Source organism: Mytilus trossulus, chromosome 6, assembly GCF_036588685.1.
Source record: "Mytilus trossulus isolate FHL-02 chromosome 6, PNRI_Mtr1.1.1.hap1, whole genome shotgun sequence".
Taxonomy (NCBI): domain Eukaryota; kingdom Metazoa; phylum Mollusca; class Bivalvia; order Mytilida; family Mytilidae; genus Mytilus; species Mytilus trossulus.
Window position 1 is genome coordinate 53197566 of NC_086378.1, and position 12173 is coordinate 53209738.

General features: G+C 31.7%; 1 protein-coding gene across 1 annotated transcript; it reads left to right on the forward strand.

Moving 5' to 3' along the window:
• The first annotated feature begins 217 nt into the window (after window positions 1-217).
• Window positions 218-5606, forward strand: LOC134722809 (uncharacterized). Its single transcript, XM_063586435.1, has 4 exons — window positions 218-268; window positions 1765-2064; window positions 5014-5079; window positions 5490-5606. Exons 2-4 carry the CDS (start codon window positions 1768-1770, stop codon window positions 5604-5606), a joined length of 480 nt encoding a protein of 159 aa, XP_063442505.1. The 5' UTR covers window positions 218-268; window positions 1765-1767.
• The last annotated feature ends 6567 nt before the right edge of the window (window positions 5607-12173 follow it).

The following is a 12173-nucleotide window of genomic DNA, read 5'->3' on the forward strand; positions in this document are numbered from 1 at the left end:
TTTCTTCCTTGCCATACACGTTTGCAACTCATGTTTTCCTTAATCATAGCTACATGTTAGATATCACGTTCATATAATTTATGAACTTAAACAGGAAAAAAAGATAATGCCTACCTGTAGGTTATTGTCTTTGTTCGATCATATCAGATATAAATGACAGCTAATAAAATTACACAATATTTGCTTAAACTAATACAACCATTAAAAGTTGATAAGAATTTCTCATTACTTTTATTTTCACTGACTAAGGAATATCAAGAAAGAAAAGGTAATTGATATTATTTTGTTCACAAATGCTTAGAATCGACTTATTAATATGCTGTATTACTGAACACTATTTAATAGACTTATTAAAATTAATGTCTCTCGAAAAAATCACTCTCATCCCTAAAAGGCTAGTATCATAAGCATAGCGTATTCATTTTCTTTTATATAAAATTACTCACTAAAAATAAAATTATGACGAAGATCACGTTGATAAAAAAAAACAGGGCAGTTCTTAAAAAGATAACCCGACGTGACTAGACAAATCTAATGAAAAAGAGGCAAATGCCAGATACTAAATACTGTCTTGTTTGTTCATTGAATCAGTGTAAGCAACATCAGAACAAGTTTAAAATGCAAACATGTCTCACCAAAAGATGAATTTAATCAATGTAAACTTTGATAAAGAGTTATTCACAAACAACCAAATATTAGTTAGATCAAAATTTCTACATAACGTCATAAAAGTTGATACATCTGTTAAATGTATACCAACAATCTTACAGCAAGTTTTTTTAGACACGCAGCATAATATGCATATGGGTATATTAAAAGGCGTAACTGAAGTTCTGCACAGCTGACTGATGAGTAAGGGTAATTTTAACTGTTTAGTGGTTGCTTTTATTGTGTGATGTTTTTTTGTAACTCCTCAGGACTGGTAGCAATAATGAAATCTCTGAAACATTTTTAAACAGCAATAATCTCAATTGTCACATGCCGATAAATCAGTTTGGTGCTTTTTGGCTGTCTTGCATTCTTGTTTTCCGTTCGTTATTAATTCTAGCATAAGATGCCTATTTGAATTGGTATAATTGTGGTCATTCGATGCATTTTACATATCGAAGTATAGTATTTGAAAATTATTCAAGGTCGTAACGTTTCCTATAATTGACTACATTCACTTTGGTGTCGGAAATAACAATACTTATTGCTATAAGCAATTATACCATATGTTAGCACAAAGACCATATTGTTAAGGAGGGAGATGAAGTTGTGTTGAATATGTTATCATTTACGTTTAACATGAGGACGGTAACTTCAATAGTTCATGTTAAAAATGTGCCAGACCTAACATTTTTGAAATTAGCATATCATTATCACTTCGCATGTAATGAACGTGACCCATGAATTGGTTAGTTGTTTGCTCATATAAAAACCAGAAATATTGTCATTAGAGGTTACACAACAATCGGACACTTACAAGTCATAATTATTTTCTTAATGTCTCTTCTATTAAATATGCTGGACAAATGGAAAATATACTGGTAACCCAGACGAACGTAATTTTTTTTGCTAAATGTTTTTCAAGCCAAATTACTCTTGGCGAAGTTATCAAAGATTTTACATTTCGCTACTGGACACACGATTCGTACTCAATGAACCCAATTACATGTATGTTCCGATTGGTCTCATCAGTTTTTTGTGTAGGGTAACCACATGACACAGACAAAACAGATTCATTGATATGTTTTGTAATTTCTACATGATTTTTTTTTATAGATAATGATCACCAATGCTCCTATTATTGCAAATCAAACACAACCGGTGCAAACAGATTTCCAAATGTCACGAATAAGAGCACTCCGGATCCTTGGTGGAGCACAGATAAGTCTAGGTGTTATATGTGTTATCCTTGGTGTTGTTGGAGTTATTCTTAGTAACACAGAAAAAGACAAACGTTGTCAAAGTAATAACAGCGGCTATGACATGTATGATTATGTGTATTATTCTTACTATCGTTGCAGTGATGCAACCGGTATCGTTATACTGTATTCGATTTGCATGGCTTGTTCAGGATGGGTAAGTTACACAGATATTGAAATCATATTGCTTCTTCCATCTTATGTCTAAACTTTCAATGCATTTCTGAGATGTTAGAGTAAATAAACTCATCATAGATACCAGGACTAAATTAAGTAAATACGCCAGACGCGCTTACAGTCATGTATAATGTCACTAACTTAATCAAATAATTATGCAAAGGCTTAAGGGAAGCAAATCAAAATAAGAAGTTTTCAAATGTCATTATAATGATTGTAAAATTTAAAACATTACTTTGTAAAAACTGATTATTAAGATTATCATTTATACAATATTATAATATTGTTTGTATCGGAACTATCATTGAGTTTACTTTTTGTGAAAAAAAAACATAGTTTAATATATATTGCTATTTTAAAACCGTCATAAGAACTTTTTTTTACTTTTTACTTTTTGTTGCCATTGTACAATTTATTTTATCATACTTCACGTTAAAATGCAATATTTTTATTGGCTCATACGAGCACGAGGGTGTTAATTTACTACATCACATAGCTGAACGGGTGACAATTTTTTTGAATGTCACCCTCTCGTGCGGGCAAATCAAAAATCGATAATTTAAAGGACAATGAATTGATTTTACATCAAACTATTAGAGACAATACGTGAAATTCTACGTTTTGGCCCAGAATCTATTATTTGACTGTCAAAACTAAAAAATAAATCATCTTAATTCACTTCTATTGATTTTTTTAATATCCGTTATAATGTACGTGACGTCATAGAAAAAAGAGAAAAATGATAGGACATTCAGTATAATAAATTAAATAATACATAGCTGAGAGGGTGATAGAGCAGATCGATACCCCTCGCCGCTGTTGACACTGTTTTCTCGGGGTATGGCTTATGTGCACTAAATCCGTTGTATGTGAAATCAGTGATACTTTAGTCTGTGCAAAAATGATTTACATTTACTTGCAATGTCTTTGTGTGTGCCGCATCAAAATTCATTTGAACGAGCCAATATATGATTCGGCTCTTAATTGTTGTCTTACGATCGCCACTAAATGATGTAATATTTATGACTCGGGCGACTGGCAATAAAATTATAAAGTTTACATCTTACAACAAACTGTAGATGAGTTTTTGAGATGTGTCTTTTTAATAAACCTAATAAAGTCTGATACATTTTTCAGTTGCTTATGATATAAAGAACAAAGTTTTCAATATCAAATCTGAGTTAACCACTATTGTGTATGTGGTGACAAGGAAGCTATTGAACCAAGAGTTCCAAATGGTGAAGTTGAAATCATCCCTTTGTACGAATCATATAAAGTTTAACTTAGGGCGAAGAGATGAGTATGCAAGTTAACCATGTATCTATCTTTTATTCTTTTATAAAAATCATATGGTCGCTAACAATCGATTCTCTACAAATAAAGAATAATTTCACATAAGTAAAAATAAAAATTATAATAAGATGTACATGTTTAAGTATTCATATTAAACTAAACAAACAATAAAAACCATTTCATTCATGTATCATAATTTCTCTCGTAAGTTAAATTACGTGTCAAATAATAATTAAAGGTTACGCATATTTCTAATAAATAGTATACAATGTTTTCTCTCTTTAAATAAGTTTTGATATAATAAAAAGATAGTATACATAAAAAGTTGCTTACCAACTTTAATCTGTCTAATAAAACAATGTGCATCCGTATGTTATCAAAATAAAGTCTAGACAACGAAGCGCACGTTAAAGGCGTAACGTCATAAAACAGAAACGGGAAAATGTGTTGTACAAAAGAGCGCAACGTTACATTAGCGCTTTCATAAATAAATAGTAAAAATTGTGTTTCGTATTCTTGCAAGAATAAATGAATATATTAGTTAAACATTTAATAAATAAAAAACTTGTATTTAAAAAATTGAATATTTCAAATCTTACACCTTCGTAAATTTTAATTACCGACGCCATCACGAGTTGGTTGACCGTTATGGAATAACCGTTTCACAAATGATATCGGATATGTTCCTAACGTCATAACTACAATCCCCTTCCCTTTCATGAATGTGACCTACCGAATTTAACTATTTACCGGATGTAATATCACATTAGCAACACGACGGGTGCCACATATGGAGCAGGATCTGCTTACCTTTCCGGATCACCTGAGATCACCCCTAGTTTTTGGTGAGGTTCGTGTTGTTTATTCTTTGTTTTTCTATGTTGTGTCATGTGTTCTATTGTTTGTCTGTTTATTTTAGATTTATGAGTTTGACTGTCCCTATGGTATCTTTCGTCCCTCTTTTGTGACATTTTTGAAAATCTTTCATATATATAAGTTAAAAAAAGAGAATGTTACATAACAAATAATTTCATTGATTGAATATTGCTATTAAATCAGGATTAACATACAAATTTCTTTAAAAAAAGCATGCCATTGAATGCTACTACATAAGAAATCATAACATATATCAACACATCATGTACTTTTAATGAACAGCACTTTTCCAACAATATATCTGGTTTCTATGAAGTTAAAAAAATGAAGAATTCAGACAACATCTATACAAAATTATATAAATTTTCCTGACGATATGTTCAATTCACGATGTGGTTACGATATTGACGATATCAAGGATACAAACTTTATCACTATATGTCCTTTTTATGTATGGGTGGATATCGACGCTATCGACGATACAAACTCGATATTGACATTACAATTTCCATCGTCATTTGTTGCCTTAATCTTACACGTTGTATGTGTCTTAAATAAGTGTCGATATCAACCTTTAAATTTTTTGGTTGGTTGGTTGCTATGAACAATTTAGTGTTATAAAGATATAAAACTTCATGGTTAGTTTTGTACATTTAAATGAACCTATTTGTTATTATTAAAAACAAAACAACAAATGTGCAGTTTTTTTTCCAACTTTAATGTTTCATTCACCTTAGTATCTATAATTATTCATTTTCAGTTTATACTGACAGGTTGTTTGCCGTTATGTATGACAGAAAAACGCCAATCAAGCTGGAAATGTTTAGTAAGTACTTATATATATTTTATTATTAATTTGTAAATCACTTTTACTGAAATCATAAACCTGTATAATATTGACATAACATAAGGACATGAATACAAATAAGACATCTATCTAACAGAGTGCAAATGACAGGGTTTAAACAAATAAACGCGCACAATACTTTACGGCATTTGATTAAATGCAATCAAGTTACTCCATTTCGTATTTATCATGTTTATTGAGCTTAAGAAGATGAAAAGGGTGAAAAATTTTAAACGGACAAAACTTTTTACATGATTTATAACAAACTTCAACGAAACCATATATTTAATATAAAACTTAAGATATCAGTATATGTCAATATGGTTCGTAATTTATGTGTCTGATTTAGAAATGTTGAGCAGTTTATTATGTACATTTTTTATTTGTAGACCGTAGCTTTTCTGGTTTGTAATATACTATCAACGGTTCTGTTTTCTTCTACTGTGTTTATTTTAGCAATTATCGGGGCGCTTATTGTATCTGTAAGTATTATCAACGAAATTTAGAAGTACATTAAATAGTAAGGTAGAAATGAATGACAAACACTGGTATATTAACTAGAGGCTCTTAAGAGCCTGTGTCACTTACCTTGGTCCATGACTCTATGATCATAATAAACAAAGGACACAGATGGATTCAGGACAAAATTGTGTTTTGGTGATGTTGCTGTGTTTGTAGATCTTACTTTACTGACCATTCTTGCAACTAACATTTTGTTCTATCTGTAATGAACTTGGCAACAAAACATTGACAAAACTTAAACATTGACTATTAAGGGCAAAAACTCCTTAAGGGGTCAACTGATCATTTTGGTCATGTTGACTTATTTTGTGATCTTACTTTGCTGAACATTATTACTGTTTACAGGTTATCTCTATCTATAATAGTATTCAAGATAATAACCAAAAACGACAAAATGTACCTAAAAATTACCAATTGGGGGCAGCAACTCAAAACCAAGTTGTCAAATGTATCTGATGACTCAGGGCAGATAGATATTGACTTGATGAACAAGTTAATCCCTTGTAAGATTTGCTCTTAGAGCTTTGGTTTCAGAGTTATAAGCCAAAATCTACATTAAACCCATATGTTCTATTTTTAGCCATGGCGGCCATTTTAGTTAGTTGGCTGGATCACCGCACACATTTTTAAAAGCAGATACTCTAATAATGATTGTGGCTTAATTTGGTTAAATTGGGCTCAGTAGTTTCAGAGGAGAAAATTTTGGTTAAAGATTACAAAAATTAACGAAAAATTGGTAAAAAATAACTATAAATGGCAATTACTCCTTAAAAGGTCAGTTGACCATTTTGGTCATTTGACTCTTTTGTAGATCTTACTGTGCTGAACATTATTGCTGTTAACAGCCTACCTCTATCTATAAAAATATTCAAGATAATAACCGAAAACGACTAAATTTCCTTAATATTACAAATTCAGGGGCAGCAACCCAACAACAGATTGTCCGATTTACTCTGAAAATATAAGAGCAGATATATTTTGACTTGATAAATTATTTTACTCCTAGTCAGATTTGCTCTAAATCCTTTGTTTCAGAGTTATAAGCCAAAATCTACATTTCGCCCCTGTGTTCTTCTTTTAGCCATGGCGGCCATCTTCGATGGTTTGGCGGGTCACCGGACACATTTTTAAAACTAGATACCCTTATGATAATTGTTGTCAAGTATGGTTTTAGTTGGCCCAGTAGTTTCAGAGTAGAAGATTTTTGTAAAAGATAACGACGACGGACGACGGACTACGACGATGCAAAATGTTGTATATGTCAATTTTTTTATACCGGTACATATAAGAAATATATAAGTAAATCATCATTTAAATTTATCCAAAACCATCTAAATACGTCACCAATGTACCAATCTGTTCTATCACCCTCTCAGCTAGGTTATTTATATAATGTACTATCATTTATGTGTTCCTTTGTCCTGAGTGTTCTAACGTTTATGTGTACTGTATTCCTGTCACACAATGAAGTGATTTCAGCATTGCAATAGAAGCTAGAGGTTTGGGTAGTCGTGACACATTGTTCAACCCACCATTTTTCTCAAACTGTCCTATACCAATTCAGAAAAATGACAGTTTTATCTACAGTCCACTTCTATGTTTGTTTGCGTTTTCTTTGATTGTATTTCAGTCTGTCCTTTTTTCATTATTTTTCTCTTATTGTTGATGTGTTTCGCAAGGTTTAATATTTTTATCCAGATTTGTTTTTGCCTTATCGAATTTTGACTGTTGAAGAGGGATATTCTTAGAGGCATTATTTAAAATCAACTACACACAATTGTATAAAAAGACAATACTTTCTACATATCAGCCTTCTGCATAAAGGTAAATAAAAGACTTTGTTTTGCCACACAAATATTATGTGTGGGCGTGTAGACGAAACTCACATTCGGTGTATTAAATTATAAACCTGGTACCTTTTGATAGCTATTATTTGTGTTTTTCTCTCTCCTATATATTCTCCCATATCAGTTGTATTTCAGTCCACTTATGCTTCTACAATAACACAAAATAAAAATATTTCCTGAAAATTACGGTCAATTAAAAATGGTTGAAACTGTTTTATTGCATATTTTCATATATTTTTGGGATTGATTTTCAGAATAAATTTCATAATGAAGGTGTTGTTACAGTATTTGCCATTCTAGCTATTTTTGCCTTCGTCGAATTCATCATATCTATTGTTGCTGCATCACACTGCTGCTGTTGTTCACAGCTCAATACGAGAAATGTAAGTATATTCAGTGTTTTTCTTTTATTTATATCCGTAAAGTAGATTCATTGTATACCACCATCTTTGATTGTACAATCACAGTACATAATCGGTCTAGTGTCTTATCCAAATCTGCAAAGTTGGAGACAGATTTGCAATTTATCGGTTAAACTGTTTATCTTTAAAACGAAAACATTGTGATTCATTTTTTATTAAAGATTTTTTAACAAATACCAAATTAAATATTTCTGGTTTTAGAATCAATGTTTCAAATTACCAATTTAAGGGGCATAGCACTTTAAGTACAAAATTTATACTGAACAGATAGAGGCATTTTTTTGTTGTTACTTCATGTACTTGTAGCATGAAAACGAGTTCGGTGACACGAGATTTCATTTTTATTTTCTTAAAACGTATAATAAAATCTATCTTCTCATATTTAATTTCATGAACAATCTAAGCTTTTGGCAATTTGAACGACTCGTAGCTTGGAAAATAGGACTGTGATCCATACTATTTATTAAATTATTAAAATCATAGTAAAATCTTCACTTTGCAGAGTATAAGAAATATATACCGATCATCTACTTTAAACGTAAAGTTTTTAAATATGTAATATAGTCATATAACTTGTTTATTTTGCTTTGGAAATAAAGCCATTTTATAAATCTTGAATAATATAAGCTGAGCGTTATTTACATCACAGTATCAATTGTAATGTGAATGATATTTTGGACATTGCTGGAAAACAAATGTACTTTGTTGTCGGTGCTGCTTCCTAGAAATTTGAATAAAACAATTCTTAAATTAAAGTTACATTTATCTGCTCATCACTTGGCGTCCGTCGTCGCCCGTCGTCGTTAACTTTTACAACAATCTTCTCCTCTGAAACGACTGGACCAAATTATACCAAACTTGGCCACAATCATTTTTGGGGTATGTTCTTTAAAAAAATGTGTCCAGTGACCCGATCAACCAACCAAGATGGCCGCCATGGCTTAAAATAGAACATAGGTGTAGAATGTAGATCTTGGCTAACATCTATTATACCAAAGCATTGAAAGCAAATATGACATCGGGTAAAATTGTTTATCATGACAAAAGATCTACAAAGTATCTGCCCTGAAATTTTCAGATGAATCGGAGAACCCGTTGTGGTGTTGCTACACATAAATTGGTAATTTTAACGAAATTTGCTCTTTTTTTATATTATTGTTTATATTATTATAGATAGAGAAAATTGTAAAAAGCAATAATGTTCAACAACGTAAGATCTACAAATAAGTCAACATGACCAAAATTGTGAGTTGGTCCCTTAAGGAGTAATTGTCCTGTATAGTAAATTTTTAACAATTTTCATAAATGTTGTAACATTTTCAAAAATTTTCAAAATGTTTTCTTCTGTCACTTCTGGGAAAGCTCTTAATAGATAGATATAATTGTAAGCAGCAGGATTGACCAGAAAAATAAGATCTACAAACACATCAACATCACCAAAGCACAATTTTGTCATGAATCCATCTGTGTCCATTGTTTACTATGTACATAAACCAAGATGAACGACACAGACTCTTTAGAGTCTCTAGTTTTTTTATAGTGATACAGTGAAATACAGTAGTTGTCGTTTGTTTATGTAATATATACATGTACGTGTTTCTCGTTTCTCGTTTTGTTTATATAGATTAGACCGTTGGTTTTCCCGTTTGAATGGTTTTACACTTAGTCTAGTAACTTTGGGGCCCTTTATAGCTTGTTGTTCGGTGTGAGCCAAGGCTCCGTGTTGAAGGCCGTACTTAAACCTATAATGGTTTACTTTTTAAATTGTTATTTGGATGGAGAGTTGTCTCATTGGCACTCACACCACATCTTCCTATATCTAATAACGTTTTGGCCTAATAATATCAAAATGACATTCTTTTGAATGTGCATTTTATGTCCGTCTCAATGTACAAAAAAATATGAATTGTTTGCTATTAAAATCGAGAAAAATCTATCTTGCCATGTTATATGCTCATTTTAACATTAGTAGGCAATCCAAGTACAAATGTATAGTTGGGATCTTTTCCACTTTTCGAACGGTCGGTATAAACGTATTGACAATTATAATGCCTAAGAACGATCAGAGAGCCTGGCATGGCATGACAACATTTTCCCTTAAATACATCAACATTTAAGTTAATGGATTAATACTAGTATATAAAAAATAAATTGGTCACACAAACAAACACAAATGTTTCTTAACATAAAGTCATGTTGAAGAATTTTAAATGACATGTCCCAACTATTCAATCACTTACCAACTTGTTTCACACAACAAACCGTAATATAATATTGTAACAATAAATGGTCTTTTCACTAGCTATATTTATTAGATGAAATACATATGTATGCATTTTCATTTTCCAGCAACAAAGTGTCATATATATCCACACAGTACAACCTGGAATGATGCATAACATGCCAAACACGCAAATACCTACAAGGAACCAACACGAATATGATCAACTATGGAAGCCCGAAATGGCGGGATATAATGGTCAACAGCCGGCAAATATAACAAATAACCAACAACAAAGAGGTCATTTACAAGGAAATAGGATGCCAATTCAAGACTACCATCGGCAGCAACCACAACCATTTACAATGGCTAACAATCAACAAAACATAAACACGCAGCAATTGGTATACGCACCTGAACCTGCTGCGTATACGACGATTCAAGAAGTTAATAATAGTATTTAGCAATTTTAGGTAGCTTTAATATTCCAAGTAACAAGTGCTACTTTTTGGAAGGGGGTGAAATTTAATGACTGTTCTGAAGCAGATTGAAAATATCACCACACGTTTTTGTATCAATCTCATAACTAGTTTTCAATCTCGTACATGTAGTTTAGGGTATGGATGACAATGTCGAGGTTGAACTCGAGTATAAAATCAAACAATTGCTTGTATTCAAATACTATGATAACATTGATATTAGTAGCTGTTAATTTTCTCGTCATTCTGTCCTGTGAAATGAACAGTAACATAAAATAAAATGTGTTTTATAATCAGTCAAATGACAACTGATAACACATATTGTTTTTTTGAAACAAAACTCGCTTATCTGTTAAGTGTCAAGATTGACAAAGTTAAAAGTCGTGGATTCGTCTTCAATATAATTTTAAATCACCGATTCCTTGTGCTTCCAACGTGGCATCTGTTTTTGTTTGTTATAAACAATTAAAGGGAAGCATTGGGCGATTGCGGGATAAACCAAGAAATATTAATAAGGTGTTAATTTGTTCCAAACGAGTAGATGATGCAGGGGTAGAATATGTTATTCGATATTATCTACTATGTGTTAGCTTATGGTTAAGATGTTTTATTTGAAACTATCGAACTCAAAACCGAACAAGTAAAAAACAACTGCCGTATTTTTTTACTTGTTACGTATATTTTCCTAAGATAGTAGTGACCGAAACTTGGTTTTATAACCAGCTTAACATCTGACTTGTAGAATAGCAGTTTATAGTTTATAAACAATATACAAATCACGCCAGGTTTGATTACGATGGAAATATAATCAACAAGTCCCCTTCTTGATGTGCCATTTAATACAACTCTCTAGGAAAAAACTTTACCATTGTGCATATACAAACGAGGTCACAAATGAAATAACAGAAATCGATTTAAAGATATAGATGTAGTAAATAAATACGATTAGAAGTTCTGTATTACACCACATAATGCATATCATTAGAGACAAGTACACGCGGTAAACGAATCGACTCACCTCAGAACATCTCCTTCTTATCATATTATTAGTAATATTATTATTGTTCTTTGTTACTGTGGATTCATTATTATTCGTGGGATACCAATTTTCGTGGCTTTCGTGGGTCCTGGCCAACCACGAAATTTAATGTTCAACGAATAACAAATTTTCTAAAGGCTTGTATGTAGACTTCGGCAAAACCACGAAATTAAATATCCACGAACTTGCAAGTTTTCCATAATCCACGAAAATTGGTACCCACGAAAATAAATGAATCCACAGTATGCAGCTCTCAGTGTTACAAAGAAAAACATTTTATGCAAAAGCATAAACCAAATTTAAAACATAAGTACAGGTTCGAAACTGCTTTATAAGTAGGAACTTCAAAACGTCCGATAAATCAACAGTTCGTTAGGTAGAACGTTAAATACGAGGTATATTTCTGAGGTATAGTCGATGAATGATTGTGGTCCGAACACTGTCGGCTGTTAGAATTAATCAATTCAAACAAGTTTAAAAATCAGTGTATTCAATTGCATTCTTAAAAGGATCAAAAAGACACTAGAGGGACATTAACACTTG